The 13,520-nt window shown below is 37.4% G+C and overlaps 1 protein-coding gene across 1 annotated transcript; it reads left to right on the forward strand.

Moving 5' to 3' along the window:
- The first annotated feature begins 7,702 nt into the window (after positions 1 to 7,702).
- faslg (Fas ligand (TNF superfamily, member 6)) lies at positions 7,703 to 12,290 on the forward strand. The gene is made up of 4 exons (NM_001042701.2): positions 7,703 to 8,041; positions 9,236 to 9,281; positions 9,368 to 9,424; positions 11,418 to 12,290. Exons 1-4 carry the CDS (start codon positions 7,745 to 7,747, stop codon positions 11,822 to 11,824), a joined length of 807 nt encoding a protein of 268 aa, NP_001036166.1. The 5' UTR covers positions 7,703 to 7,744; the 3' UTR covers positions 11,825 to 12,290.
- The last annotated feature ends 1,230 nt before the right edge of the window (positions 12,291 to 13,520 follow it).

The raw sequence follows: 13,520 nt of genomic DNA on the forward strand, positions 1-13,520 counted from the left end.
CCTGAAGCTATATGAGAAATATATAAAATATGATAAGTTAAGAGCATCAGAATGAGGAAGAAATGGTATTTAAGTGACTTTGAACATGCTATGACTCTTAGTGCCAAACTTGCTGGTTTGAGTTCTTCAGAAACTGCTTATCTCCTGGCATTTTTTTTACACACAACTGTTTCCACAGTTCACAGAAAATGGTCTAAAATAAGAAATGAGTTCAAGTTCTATTGGTGAAAATGCCTCGTCGATGCAAGAGTTTAGAGGAGAATAACCAGACTAGTTCAGTTGATACTTTAAAGAGTATCTTCAAACACACAACACAGTAAACCTTGAATCAGATGAGCTACAGTGTAGAAGACCACAGATTTTGCCAAGTTAGATTTGTCCTACAACATGAAAGCTTGCCTTGCATCATTTGTTCAAGCTACTGGTGGCGATGTTATGGTGTGGGAGGGGTTTCGTCGACACACTTTGCATTTCGTAGTTAAAAAAAGTATAACAATGCACTTACTGATATTCCATCTAGCTCTGCATAAGAACAGCAAGGAAGTACTTTGAAATAAAAAAAAGAAAAAAGTACTTTGAAAGTACTGTTTGAAATAAGTCTACCTACAGAGCGCTACACCAACCGATGCAAGGGGGTGGGATTGGTACATGATGAGACAATCTCGTTTGAAGACTTGCAGCTAAAAATGTCAGCCTCTGTACTGCACAGAAAGGCAGAACGGATGTCAGTGGTCTTAAAAAAAGGTTTGAGGCCTTTCTGAATAACTCATTCTAGGTCACAGGTAACCCTTTGCTTTGTATGCAGACACCATAGCCCACTGACCTGTGGAAGTGCCCCACACAAGCTATAATGCAAGATATGATCTATTGCTATATATATATAATACGGAGTGAGAAAATGCTCAAACAGAAAGTTTATTAATAAACAAAGGCAGCTGCCAGTCGTCTGTTGTCAGAGATAAACGCAGGCTGGTTTTATGGCTACAGAAAGCTTCTCCCTCTAGACGCGAGGGGGTTCCAAAAGGACTTAAAGCAGTGAGAGGTCTACAGTAGAGGTGCGGATGCTGGTGCTGGTAAGCACGGAGGTGAGGAGGTCAGACTCCACACAGCGGGGTGGCTGCGCACATCATAGGTATGGCAATAGATGATTACTTAAACAAGACTGGACTAGACTAGACTTAGACAAGGATTAACTGAGAGGTGGATTTATAGTTAGCAAAGTCACACAGAGTGTACAGATAATCAAACACAATAATTTGGCAAACAGCTCCATAAAAGGGCAAGTATATGTAGAGGGGGAAATTAGATGAAAAAAGCCACAGGTTAGTAATGCGTTGATTATGAGAGGAAATAGCTGAGACAGAGAACAGACAGGATAGAGGAGCCCAGATCAAACCTGTCCCATGACACTGTTACTGTGAACTTTAATGTCCCCTTTTGGGCCGATTTGTTCTGCAGCATACTAGATTTACAAAACATATATCATGCCACACACTTAAGACAATCATTAAACAACATTAATAAATGCTTAAAAAAAAAAAAAAAAAACAGCAACTACCTCTTCTCAATGAAATTCATCAAACCAATCGCACAATGAAAAATTTAATCTCTTGATCCTTGCTGAAGGGACCCTACACTAAGATCCAGAGTAAAGGATTTGAAATTAATCAAAAAAAAAAAAAAAAGATGGCATATATCAGATGTAATCTGATGGGCTTTCTACACCTGGCTTTCAAACAAATAAGATAGCCCTTGCACTTTTACCCCCAATGCTTTGCTGCAGGTATTTAACACCATATGCTGTGTTCAGACTGCATGATTTTTTAAGTCACAGATGTTTTCACACAGCATGATTATCTGGGCTAGCGTTTCGTCGCTGCTTTGTTTACACTGCAAGATGGATCGGTGACAGGGACTTTCACATTGCATGACTTTACTATAGGAATAATCGCCGACAACTTCATCCAAACTACGTCTCACAGCCAAAACACGTAGTATATCTTTTGTTATTAACTACATAATGAGAAAGAAGCCTTTAATGGGGTAGAACATGTACATTTTTGCTCACCTGGGTTGAAAGGGAATTAGCCATTTCTCCTCAACATTGATATTAAACTAATTTATTTCTGTATGAAACGTCAAACAGACACAGTTGCTCCTGAGTCCTGTCAAACCTCCACTAGTTTTTCCTCCATTTCGTGGGTCCAAATAAACAGAAAAAGAGCGCTTTTAACTTCTCCCCCAGCCTCCCGCTGGCCTGCAGCAGGTATACACAAAGCACACACAAGTGAATGCTGCTCTCTCATTGGCTGTAGGCGATGGCTGATGTTATTTTCAGTCAAAACTCAATTCACACAACATAATTTGAATCGCCGACAGCTCCAGATATTTAGCATGCCAAATATCTCGCAGGCATCGGCGACTCATCGGCGATTCTCTCAGATCGCATCTTTGAAAGTTCATACTGTGTGATTGTCACTCACGTGCACGAGCAGCGATTTGCCTGTGATTTCATGCATTTGTCTGCGGTTTCTCAAAACCTGTCGGCGAGCCAAAATCGGGGCTAAAATCACACAGTCTGAACTAGGCATTAGACCAGGGGTCACCAAACTTGTTCCTGGAGGGCCGGTGTCCTGCAGATTTTAGCTCCAACCCTAATCAAACACACCTGAACAAGCTAATCAAGCTCTTACTTGGTATACTTGAAACATCCAAGCAGGTGTGTTGAGGCAAGTTGGAGCTAAACCCTGCAGGGACACCGGCCCTCCAGGACCAGGATTGGTGACCCCTGCATTAGACAGTGAGTTCTTCTGTTTTACTTTTAAAGAAGCAAACCAACAAATCAATGAAAAGGTTCAAATGGATTCTACATAGGCCTTATATAATACACCATCAGAGTCCTATCAATATCAAACTTCGCTAATTTCTGATGACAATAAAGTCATTGTTGGCCTGCCTACATAGTCTTTCCATATTTTTTTATTTATTTATTATCAATAATAGTACTTAGGTACTTATAACGTTCCACTAATTGAATCTGGTGGTTATCAACCAAAGTACCGAAAACTCTGCAGGTCATCTCCTTTGTTTTCTCTGTGTTTAGACCAGCCTCTTGAAACCTTGACATCCTTTTGACATCCAGCCATTGATGTTCTTTTGAGCGCCAAAATAGTGACACACAAAGTTTTATAATTTAAGCAACTTTTTTATGCATCTGAGCAACAAAAGGACACTAAATTGATATCTACCATTGGTGTAAAAAAAGGACTGTCTCATAATAAATTTTTGATGTTCTGACTTCGAGGTAGCCATTTGACAGTTTTTATTCACGTTTTTTTGACGTTGTTTGAGTTGTTATTCTTAATAACTTAAAATTAGATTTTGTCGTCTAATTATCCAATCGGTTTATTTAGAAGGTTTATTACTGATCCTGCAAATTCTTAATGAATCATTCTAATTTGTTTTCCTATTTGAGTTCAAATCATTAACTATAAGATCTGGGCTGCATTTCCAGATAACATTGTCTTTTAGTAGGCTATGAAGACTCTAAATGTAAATTTTAACTGAAGATATAGCATTTTTTGGTGTGTTCCTCAAAAAAATTTTGAAAAAGTTGCATAAGGTTTACTATCTTACTTACAGCGTTGTGAGGTGCTGTCCCTGCAAGCGGTGCTGAAGGGTTTGATATGTATGGTAAAACTGCGAGTATAAAAGCGTCTGCTAAATGACCAAATGTAAATGTAATTGTTTTCCTAATCTTGATCTGGTCCGAATTTTAATGTTGCAGGCCTATACTTTATTTTGCTCACCACGTAGACACTAATAATATGCAGGGTACTGAATTTGGATTTAAATAAGGACCATGTTTTCAAAATGGCATTTGTTCGACATCTGTTAAACAAAAAATACTCTTGAGTCTCGATCCATCATCAGTGACATCCGACTTTCTCCCAGCTGCTTCTTAATTCTTGTCATAATGGGTCTAGGGATGTTAACATATCCGGGACCAGGCCATATCCTGAGCTGCTGCTGCGCTGATGGTCATGGGAAGTGGAGAACATGAGTCTGATTCCAGCGACGCTCCAGGGACATACGAGTCTTCGCTGAGGCCATCTTCCAGCCCACCGCGGTGACTGAAGCTCTGCACAAGACTTTTGGCCAGCGGAGAAATTAAAATGGTTGTGCCGAACTGAGTCTGGTTCTCTCAAGGTTTTTTTTCTTCACTCCCATCAGGTGAAGTTTTTTTTCCCTCTCCGCTGTCGCCACTGCCTCGCATGGTTCAGGATTGGTAGAGCTACGCATCGATGAATTTGCTCTTCAGTGTTTGAACTCTCAGTAATGATTAAATCACACTGAACTGAGCTAAACTGAACTAAACTGAACTTAAACACTAAAACCTGAACCACACTGTTCCAGTTACTATGACCATTTATGTGAAGCTGCTTTGACACAATCTACATTGTAAAAGCGCTATACAAATAAAGCTGAATTGAATTGAATTAACATCACGTTAATTTAATTTTGACTAAAATTCTTCTATTGAAATATTTTGTATTTTATCTGTAATAATACTGCTCTAAAAATTACATATACTGTAGCCTATATAGCATGAGGAAAGAGAGAGGGAGGCTCCTAGTTTGTTTCAAGTTAGACAAGCATTATCTAAAAGCTGTCTTTTTATCGTTATTGTTTTTATTATTGTTAAATTATATTTTATTATATGTTTTTTAAAAAAAAAAATTTGTCACTAAATATGTGCATTTATCTAGATCCATAAAAAAATATAGATAAATAAGACCTAGTTAAATATTGGGTATATATACGTACAACTTAAATAGTTATATACAAAGACTTAAATATGAAAAAGCTGTTATAAAGTGTAGCTAAGAGTGGTCCAGACCAAGTTTTTGAAAGTATGACATATAGAGGGTAAACTATGGAAGCTTCGGGAAACACATATTAACGATACGGTACAGCTTAAGGGTACAATTAAGGTACAACAAGGTTTCAAGAAAATGCATCCACTGGATTTTGAGTTGATTTACCTTAGATAATATTAATTTCTGTCACAAATTATATTAAAGATATTAAGTGCGCAATGGTGCTTTTTGTCATTTTTGATCTTATGTATATATATATATATATATATATATATATATATATATATATATATATATATATATATATATATATATATATATATRTATATATATATATATATATATATATATATATATATATATATATATATATATATATATATATATATATATATATATACACTACCTGACAAATGTCTTGTCGCGTATCCAAGTTTTAGGAACAACAAATAATAACTTGACTGCTGGTTGATCATTTGTTATCAGATGAAAGGCAAAGGGCTCTAGATTACTCATATTTTACCAAAATAAAATATGATCTTGCCTTGATTTTTAATTATTTAATTATGACAGTAAGGTCTGACTTTGCTTTGACAAAAGTCTTGTCGCTTAAAAGAAACAATGTACAATATAGAATATAAAAACATAAGGAAAAATAAATAATATTGGGTATGACTCCCATGATCTTGGAGGACTGCATCCATACACCTCTGCAATGACTCAAATAACTTATTAATAAAGTCATCTGGAATGGCAAAGAAAGCGTTTTTTGCAGGACTCCCAGAGTTCTTCAAGATTCTTTGGATTCATCTTCAATGCCTACTCCTTCATCTTACCCCATACATGCTCAATAATGTTCATGTCTGGTTACTGGACTGGCCAGTTCTGCAGCACCTTGACCTTCTTTGCTTTCAGGAACTTTGATGTGGAGGCTGAAGTATGAGAAGGAGCGCTATCCTGCTGAAGAATTTGCCCTCTCCTGTGGTTTGTAATGTAATGGGCAGCACAAAATACCTTGATTGTCAGGGTTCGGGAAGGATGAGGGAGCGAGGACTCAAGTGCAATCAATAATGGGTTTTTATTAATAATAAAATGAAAACAAAAAGGCAAAACAAACAACCCCGAGGGGGAAAAACTCTAATAAAACAAATAAATGAACAAACAAACTTGACTGGCTGGACAAGACAGGGCTAGACACAACAGGACAGGAAACTATCGACGACGAACTGGCAAAGGACTGAAAACATGAGGGGGGTTATAAAGCAAAAAGTAAATTGACACACAGGTGAACACAATTAACTAATAATGGGTTAACAAGGAGGGTGGGGCTAGACAATAGACGGGAGAGCGCATGACACAGAGAGACAATACAAGCCATGCGCTCACATAACACAACACTTAAGCACACGACAAAAGCACGTGACCACAATGTAAACACCAAACCACGTGCTTTGACAAAAAACGCAAGACACGAGCTTACGATGAATGAAAACACTCACCGTGCGCTCACACACACATCGTGCACGCTTCATCCCAGCGCCGACCAAAACCGAAACCAACAAGACTGAGACACTGGGAATGAAACACCACGCTGCTGACAGACGAAAACACAAACACGAGTACAAGAGCGCACGCGTCTGAGGGACGCAGAGCGCGGCCGCGTCAAGCAGGAGCGCGCACACTCTGCGTACACCCACGACGGCGCGCGCGCACACAGAGACAGAAACAGGACCAGACATGGGTGGTGTCAGAGCTCTGCCACCAAAACAAGAATTTACAAGACCAGAGTGGCAGAACCCTGACATTGATACCTCAGGCTGTTGATGTTGCCATCCACTCTACAGATCTCTCGCACTGAATGTAACTGCCAAACCATGGTTTTTCCTTCAACAAACTGATTTCTATGGTCTTCTGCTTTATTTGTGATGACTGGGATGCAGTTCATTCATTGGAAAAATCTACTCTCTGCCACTTTTCCAAATAATCAACTAGAAGTCCAGTTATTATTTGTGGCTCTTACAACTGGGATCGACGACAAGACTTTTGTCAGTTGGTGTATGTATGTAGCATTATTCAAATACAGCGCTCAGCATAAATGAGTACACCCCTCACGGATCTCTTTTAAATTAAGATTTTCTGTAGAATGGTTTACAATTTTATATTTGTGCATGTCATAACTAATATAACAAAAGAATGGTTCAAAATTAAGTACACCAAAATTAATATTTTTTAAAGAGAAACATAACAAATCAAAAATTTTATTAAAATATTGTAAATTGTTTTTGCAATAACTTGTTTGTTTTTGTTTTAAATGTATTTTCTTAACTTTTATTTTAATGGATATAGCCATTCCATTTAATAAAATTGTTCCGTTTAAATGCACCAAACAATATTGGATATGTTTATTGAGAAATTATGCTGAGCACTGTATATACATATCCACAATCATTCATTTTACTTTATTTTCACATGTTAATGCCACTAATTACTGTGTGAGCAGTATTTGCATGCGAATGCAAAAAGACTCGAGATGAATGGTTTCCTGTCCATGATGTCACTATTATACCCTTCCAGTTATGCCTTCATGCATTTCGGTTTGCCACAAAAGTAAGCAATTGCTAACGCACCAACCAAAAAATAAATATATATCTCAGACATCAGTGTGCGTGACAGAATAAAGGAGAGAATCTGTGGCAGAGAGACAGAGATAGACGGACTCTTTCCCCCTCTATGTGTGTGTGAGTGCATGTGGGTGGGAAAACCACACTGCATGACCAACCTTTTTAACTACTGATGCTCAGCAACAACCTTCACAAGTCCTACTTTCTTGTCACTCACACCTTCACTTACTCATCTCTGCAAACATGAGTGCTAACTTCGGCCACTCGTCCCAACCAGTGTTCATGGTGGATTCTGCTGGAAATCACCCAAAACAGCATCGCTACTACCACCAGCAGGTGCCCAGGCACCCGGAGCCACCGCTGGTCCCCTGTTGGACGTTTCCCCCAGCCCGAGTCGAGATGAAGAAGAAAGGCTGGGGAGGGATGAATGCCGGGTTGGCATGGGTAGTGACGCTGATACTCCTGCTGGTTTTCGCAGCTCTGGGACTGGGAGCCTATCAGATCCTGAGATTACAGACTAAACTGGAACAGCTGACACAGGTAAGACCTACAGAATGTATCAAACTAGGTTTAAGAAAGATAGCTCAAGCTAAGATGGTCATGCCTATTTTGCAACTACAAGTCATTTAACTCTTATTAGTGTAGTCAAATATTAGTAGGCATCTAGGTAGGTTGGTAGTACTGATGCTGTTTTGTAGAATAAGTTGTCATGTAATTGCAAAGTTTTAACTTAGAGCATGTGAGAGTCTCCAAATACATCTACTAATGCATTCATGACTATAGCTGATGTAGTTATCCATTATTTTATAGAATGTCTATAGAGGAACAAAAATCAAGTTTTGTTATAAAGGTTTTGGGCCATTTGTATGGTTGGGAACTCTGCATGAACTTGTGCATACTATAGTAGTTATCCTAAGTACTATATTGTTTTTGAATCATACTACAGTGAAATATTTGAATGAATCTGTTGTGGTAAGTCTATATTTGATATGGCTACACAACAACTATATTAATATAAACAGATTGATGTAGTTTTTCTACAACTATAATGTGTATATCATACTATAACACCACAGTTTAGTGTAGTAAATACTTAAGTATACTACAATATTAGTAACAATTTGTTAGTTAACTAAAGTTAAAACCACTATATGCTGTAGCATTCATTAATAGTTGTAAATACTAAAATATTTAAAGTATAATAAACTTTACAATAGTATGGTTCCAAGACACTAGCATTTACTATAAATTACTAAAGTATTTTTTAATGTAAACATTAACATATTTTTGATGTCTTCATTTAGGTGAAATTTGTATTTTTGTTGGTTCTCGTATAAATATATTTTGCCATTCTGCAAGATAGAAGATAAAACATTAGAAGGCTTGAATATTCATACACCGCCTGGAAAGCAGCCCAACACTGTGTTTGTTATGTCACTCGAATGTCTTTGATGTGCATGGGAGTATCATTTTTTCAGTTTCCATTCTGACATATACATACGACCGAGTAGGTATTACAAGAGAGAGAGAGAGAGAGAGAGAGAACATGTGGTCACTGGTTAAGGGCTACAGGAAGTCCTCTAGAACAGTCTAACACCTCATGTTTCTCACAATGTTGACAAACTTTGTGCATATCTATATTTGCCAAATAAAACCTACAGTTCCTTCTATGTATTATGTATCTATGTATTTTTGATGAGTTGATTAATCTCATTGATTTTTTTCTCATGACAGGAATTGCCCACTATAATGCAGAGCAGCGCCCCACAGAAACAAGTTGGTGAGTTGTGCGGCCCAAATAGGATTTATAATTCATGCTGTGCTAGTAAGTAAGATGAGCTGATGCCATATGTAATTGTCCAACAGGTCTGAATCCTGCAGAGCTGAAAAAGAATAAGTACAAATCAGCTGCACATTTGATAGGTAAGTAAAGTAAGTATGGTTTTACCCATACTTGAAAAACTCAGTCCTCTCCATTTGACCCATCTAAAAACACAATAATACACCCTTAAAACACACCTTAAAATACAGGAGTGTAAGAGCTATTGCGTTCCGAACACAAAGAACACTTATAGTAGTGTTTCTCATCCCCCTTTCTGGGGAACCACCAGCACTGCACATTTTCCTGGTCTCCTCAACCAAACACACCAGATTCAGATTATCAGCCCATTAGCAGAGACTGAAAGACATCTAATGGTTGTGACAGACAAAGGAGAAATTTTCAAACATGCAGTGTTGGTGGTCCTCTAGGAACGTGGTTGATAAACACTGGCAGCATCTAAAATCTTATCTACTATTTAGTACGCTAAAAACAGTATGCGAGCCAAGTTATATGTCTGAATTCATAGAAATGAAAATCAGTATGCAGAATTACCCCAATGTCCTACTATTTCAGGTGAGCTTCTGAAGTGCTCATCCGATGGACATTACACTGTTTCATCGTGCCCCACAAGAGAATTTTTGTATTGGAGTTGAGTGACCAACTCCCACGTGTAGGTCGTGTGATCATGACAAAATGGCGGACATAGTACATCCGAGTTCCATTCATATTACTATGATTACGAGTACTACATACTCTTAATGACCAAGTAATATGTTTAAACATTTAAATGGAGTACCTATTGTGAAGCAGGCGGTTTCGGACAGCCACTGAGTTACTCCCAATAAAAGAAAAAGTTGTCTTTTTCTACAAAAACCCAACCATTGTTAATGCGTTTTTAGCCAAAACTCAATCCATGACTGCTCATTCAATAGTATTCATGTTCTAGTCAAATTTTAAAGTCCACGAAACAGATAAACCACATTAATTTTTTGGTCTTCCAGTTCAGCCCTGTATGCCTTACAGATAGCTAGTTTTGCCAGTAACTCTTTATTTTGATGGTCCATTTGAGTATTAGTAGACTGTCTGCTTAATATTTGTTGATACTGCTCCTTCAACAGACATTTAACTGACTATAATAAACTTTGCAAGTACATGTCAACTTACACTAACCCTAACCCCAACCTAACAGTCTACCTATAATCTACTGGAAATTAGTTGGCATGTAGATGCAATGTGACTCAAATTCAACAATCGGATCCTCAAAATAAAGTGTGACCTTTTTGTCTGTACAATCCAAAAATTGGATAAAGTCTCTTTCTTGTTGTAAGAACACTTATATCCATTGTTTTTGAACATTGTTTTTAAGACATTTAACCCCAACCTACTAAAAAGTATCTTAAACATTATAAAAACGTATAAAATTCTCAACGAACACGACAGAACCTACAAAATTACATTGAAACAAAAACAATCTGGTTGGTAAAGAACAATACATTTCACCACTGTGATAAGCACCAAAAAGGCAAATTATTTTTAGCATGGAGACCAAAAGTTCTCCATTTTGTATCTCTCCTTCAAGTTTGAGAAAAAGAGGGACTTTGAAACCCTTTAATTAATGTTAAAACCTCAAAGAGACACTATCTGATCATTAAACATCATCAATTAAATAATCTCCTCACCACATAGTATACATAAAGCTTTATTCACACGTGATGTAAATTTAAACTCAAGTAAGTTCCATTCTGATCCTGAACCTAGACAATAAAAAAAATCAATATCCATATTTCCCCTTCAATAGCCATTCCACAAGTTTTCCAAATTCATAGTATAGCTTGACCAACAACAGAATTTGCCTAGTCTACCCTCTATGTTCTTTAGAAGACAGACAGACAGACAGAGAGAAAGTGCAGTAAATTCAAGTTGCCAAGTCTGACACTTTAACCATTTGCCACATCTTCCCTCTGCAAAATAAAATTCCTTTGCCTCTGAGTAGAAATTATATTCATGGATTGAGTCATCTCTACTTAATGGAAAATAATTCTTAATGACGCTGAAGTTTTTCTGACTGAAGAACTGAATCTTTTTCTACAACAGGTTATGCTGAACAGAGTAAATCACCTGGGCTTCTGAAGTGGATATCCAATCACGGTGATGCTTTCACAGATGGCGTAAAATACACTGACGGTGGCCTTCAGGTCAATGAGACTGGTTTGTACTTCGTTTACTCTCGCGTGGAGTTTCTTTCGCATACTTGCAAAACCTTTGACAGTCTTGCTCACAAAATAAGTCTGAAAAGAAACGGGAACAGTCAGATAATCATGGAGGATAACATCGAGGGCTTCTGTATGACCTCGAAGAACCACCCGTGGGTGACGGGCAGCCAACTCGGTTCTCTTCAGCAGCTCAGAGAGTTAGATTGGCTGTTCGTCAATGTCTCGCGCCCCCATCTGCTCAGCAAAAATTTTCATAGCAATTATTTCGGCCTCTTTAAGATCCACTGATCATCATGAAATCCTCACAACTTCATTGCAATGCAATCTGCCAGCTTGGTATTGTCCAATCATATCTGATTTTGAATGTCGCATGGCCCGAGAAGTTCTTCAGGAAATCTATTGAGAAAAATGTGAGGCCCAGAATGCGTGAACACTACCATACTTCTGTATCAGGAGAAAGTATATTAAATGCCAATATTTATTGTCTGGTTGTGTGATCAATGGTCATATTGACTGAATAATATATCTATAATGCTTAATAAAATGTTTCATTGTACACTTGATTTCAAAACAAGAAGTGAAAGAGGAGATATCCCACACTCTTAGGGAAGATATGCAGTGGTGAGGTGTTACGGTAACCACTAATATTTGCATGTGAATGTGGGATGGTTGTCAGTGGAAATTATGCAGATTTCTGGTTGAATGTTTCCAAAGTTATTTATTTAAAATGTAAATAAAGTGATTTTAACACGTACTGTGTAGATAGTGTACTTTATTAAGCTTTTGTGCAAATTACAGCAACAGTAGTGATGCATTATACATTAATGGCAGAGAAAACTATTTTTTGCACAATTGAATGTGACTCAAATTAGTTTCTAGTCAGCTGAATATCCTCCGTGGACCACAAGGCAGCTATTTTTTGCAGAGTTGCGGGTTCATTCCTCGTCATTTCTGCGAAGACCCTCAGACTGCTGCTGAACCACATATAAAGATTTAAAAGTTTTGTGCAAGCATCACCGCGGCTGTACACCATGTGCTTGTTCATTTCTTATACTTCCTTCCTGTGCATATAGGTTCAGTGTTTGCAGAGGTCAAAGAGCTTTAATAAAAAAATAATAACTTTTAACATTCATTCATTTAGTCCCCAAAAGTGAGTTACCCAAGTGCAAATTTTGGTTTTACTTGGTAATATCTGAAATAGAAACTATGTAAGTAAAATGTTTCATGTTTATGACTCCAGTGAAACTTTTTTTTTTTTTTTGCAATACTGTGTGAGTTGCACCTCAGTATTCCACTTACTATGAGGGTGAGTGGAAACGAGGCCTACTCTTTCAGCACCTCCAACTCTTTTAGATAGGCACACACAACACATTTACCCACAGGAAGTGACCACTGGAGAGTAAGCACCCACAATTAATCCACTCTCTCAAAATAATAAAGACAATTTAGGACCAATGACCCATCTATTCCTACTTTGAGACTTTCGTAACATGTAACGTGTTACATTGATAAAATCAATGGGTCAAGATGAGCAACTGATGGTGTTGCTTTAATTATCTCATGTTTCAGAATGAATCATGGTGGCTCGGCACCTAGCATTGTGTGAACGACAAGACTGTAGATGTTTGTAATGACCTTTTGAACAGCTTCAGTTTCTTGTTGGCATTTACTGAAGCCATTTATTTACCACATTAGATCTTATAATTGCATATTTTCTGGGGCATGCAGTTTCAAAAGATGGTATCAGTCCTGACCCCGAAGAATGTGCTGATTTGGCCTATTAATACTACAGCAGCAAAACAAAGGCTCATGTATAGTTCTGTAATGCTATTGTTTTATTTCAAGTAAATTTGTAATTTTGCTCAGATAAAAAATAACAATATTAGAGATCACTTTATAATCTAGGATAAAATAATGCAAAATGTTATGCTGATTAAAACAATGTTGAATATTTAAAATACCTTGTTAATATATAGAAAAAAAT

The sequence above is a fragment of the Danio rerio genome, chromosome 20 (genome assembly GCF_049306965.1).
Source record: "Danio rerio strain Tuebingen ecotype United States chromosome 20, GRCz12tu, whole genome shotgun sequence".
Lineage (NCBI taxonomy): Eukaryota > Metazoa > Chordata > Actinopteri > Cypriniformes > Danionidae > Danio > Danio rerio.

Coding starts and splice junctions, on each gene's coding strand:
- faslg (NM_001042701.2), top strand. CDS start 7,745: ATGAGTGCTAACTTCGGCCACTCGTCCCAACCAGTGTTCATGGTGGAT. Junction 8,042..9,235: donor AACTGGAACAGCTGACACAG/GTAAGACCTACA, acceptor TTCTCATGACAG/GAATTGCCCACTATAATGCA. Junction 9,425..11,417: donor ATCAGCTGCACATTTGATAG/GTAAGTAAAGTA, acceptor TTTCTACAACAG/GTTATGCTGAACAGAGTAAA.